Source organism: Fulmarus glacialis, unplaced genomic scaffold (assembly GCF_000690835.1).
Source record: "Fulmarus glacialis isolate BGI_N327 unplaced genomic scaffold, ASM69083v1 scaffold22556, whole genome shotgun sequence".
Classification (NCBI taxonomy): Eukaryota; Metazoa; Chordata; class Aves; order Procellariiformes; family Procellariidae; genus Fulmarus; species Fulmarus glacialis.
In genome coordinates, this window is record NW_009216533.1 from 2117 (window position 1) to 2591 (window position 475).

General features: G+C 64.0%; 1 protein-coding gene across 1 annotated transcript in view; it reads right to left on the reverse strand.

The window, feature by feature from the left end:
• The window catches only part of CLCN7 (chloride channel, voltage-sensitive 7), a gene marked incomplete at its 5' end in the record, with an annotated part of 17534 nt that overhangs the window by 1093 nt on the left and 15966 nt on the right, over positions 1–475 (reverse strand). The window contains 2 exons of the mRNA XM_009579344.1: positions 3–38; positions 143–275. Of these exons, the coding sequence (XP_009577639.1) occupies positions 3–38; positions 143–275 (169 nt within the window). The remainder of the gene's footprint in view (positions 1–2; positions 39–142; positions 276–475) is intronic.

Below are 475 nucleotides of genomic sequence, written 5' to 3' on the forward strand. Positions count from 1 at the left end.
AGCTGGGAACGCAGGATCAAACCCCGCAGTCCTGCCACCTGCGACAGAGCACCACACGTGAGATGGGGCTGGGAGGGAGCAAGGGCGAGGGTCCCACGCCACAGCCAGCCCTCGCGTAGCCGACCCCAAGCTGCATCCCCACCTGCGTGGCGTCAGGGTTGCTCTCCACCACCGGGAAGCCGTTGTGGTTGGAGGAGGTGTCACTGAGGATGTCCACAACCGTGCCGACTCGCTCGATCCTCCGCAGGCAAGTGACAGGAGTGCTCATGACCTCCCTGTGGGGAAGGCTCAGTGTGAAACACAGCCCCACCGCAGCAAACCCCAAACTCCTGGCCCCCCCATGCACGCCTCCTCCATCCCCATAACCTGCTGGGGACACAGGGAGGGAATGCACCGCAGGCCCTGCTTCTCGCTGAGGAAGGGGCTGGGCTGGTGGCATTGGGGATGAAACACGTCAGCACCTCCATCTCCATCT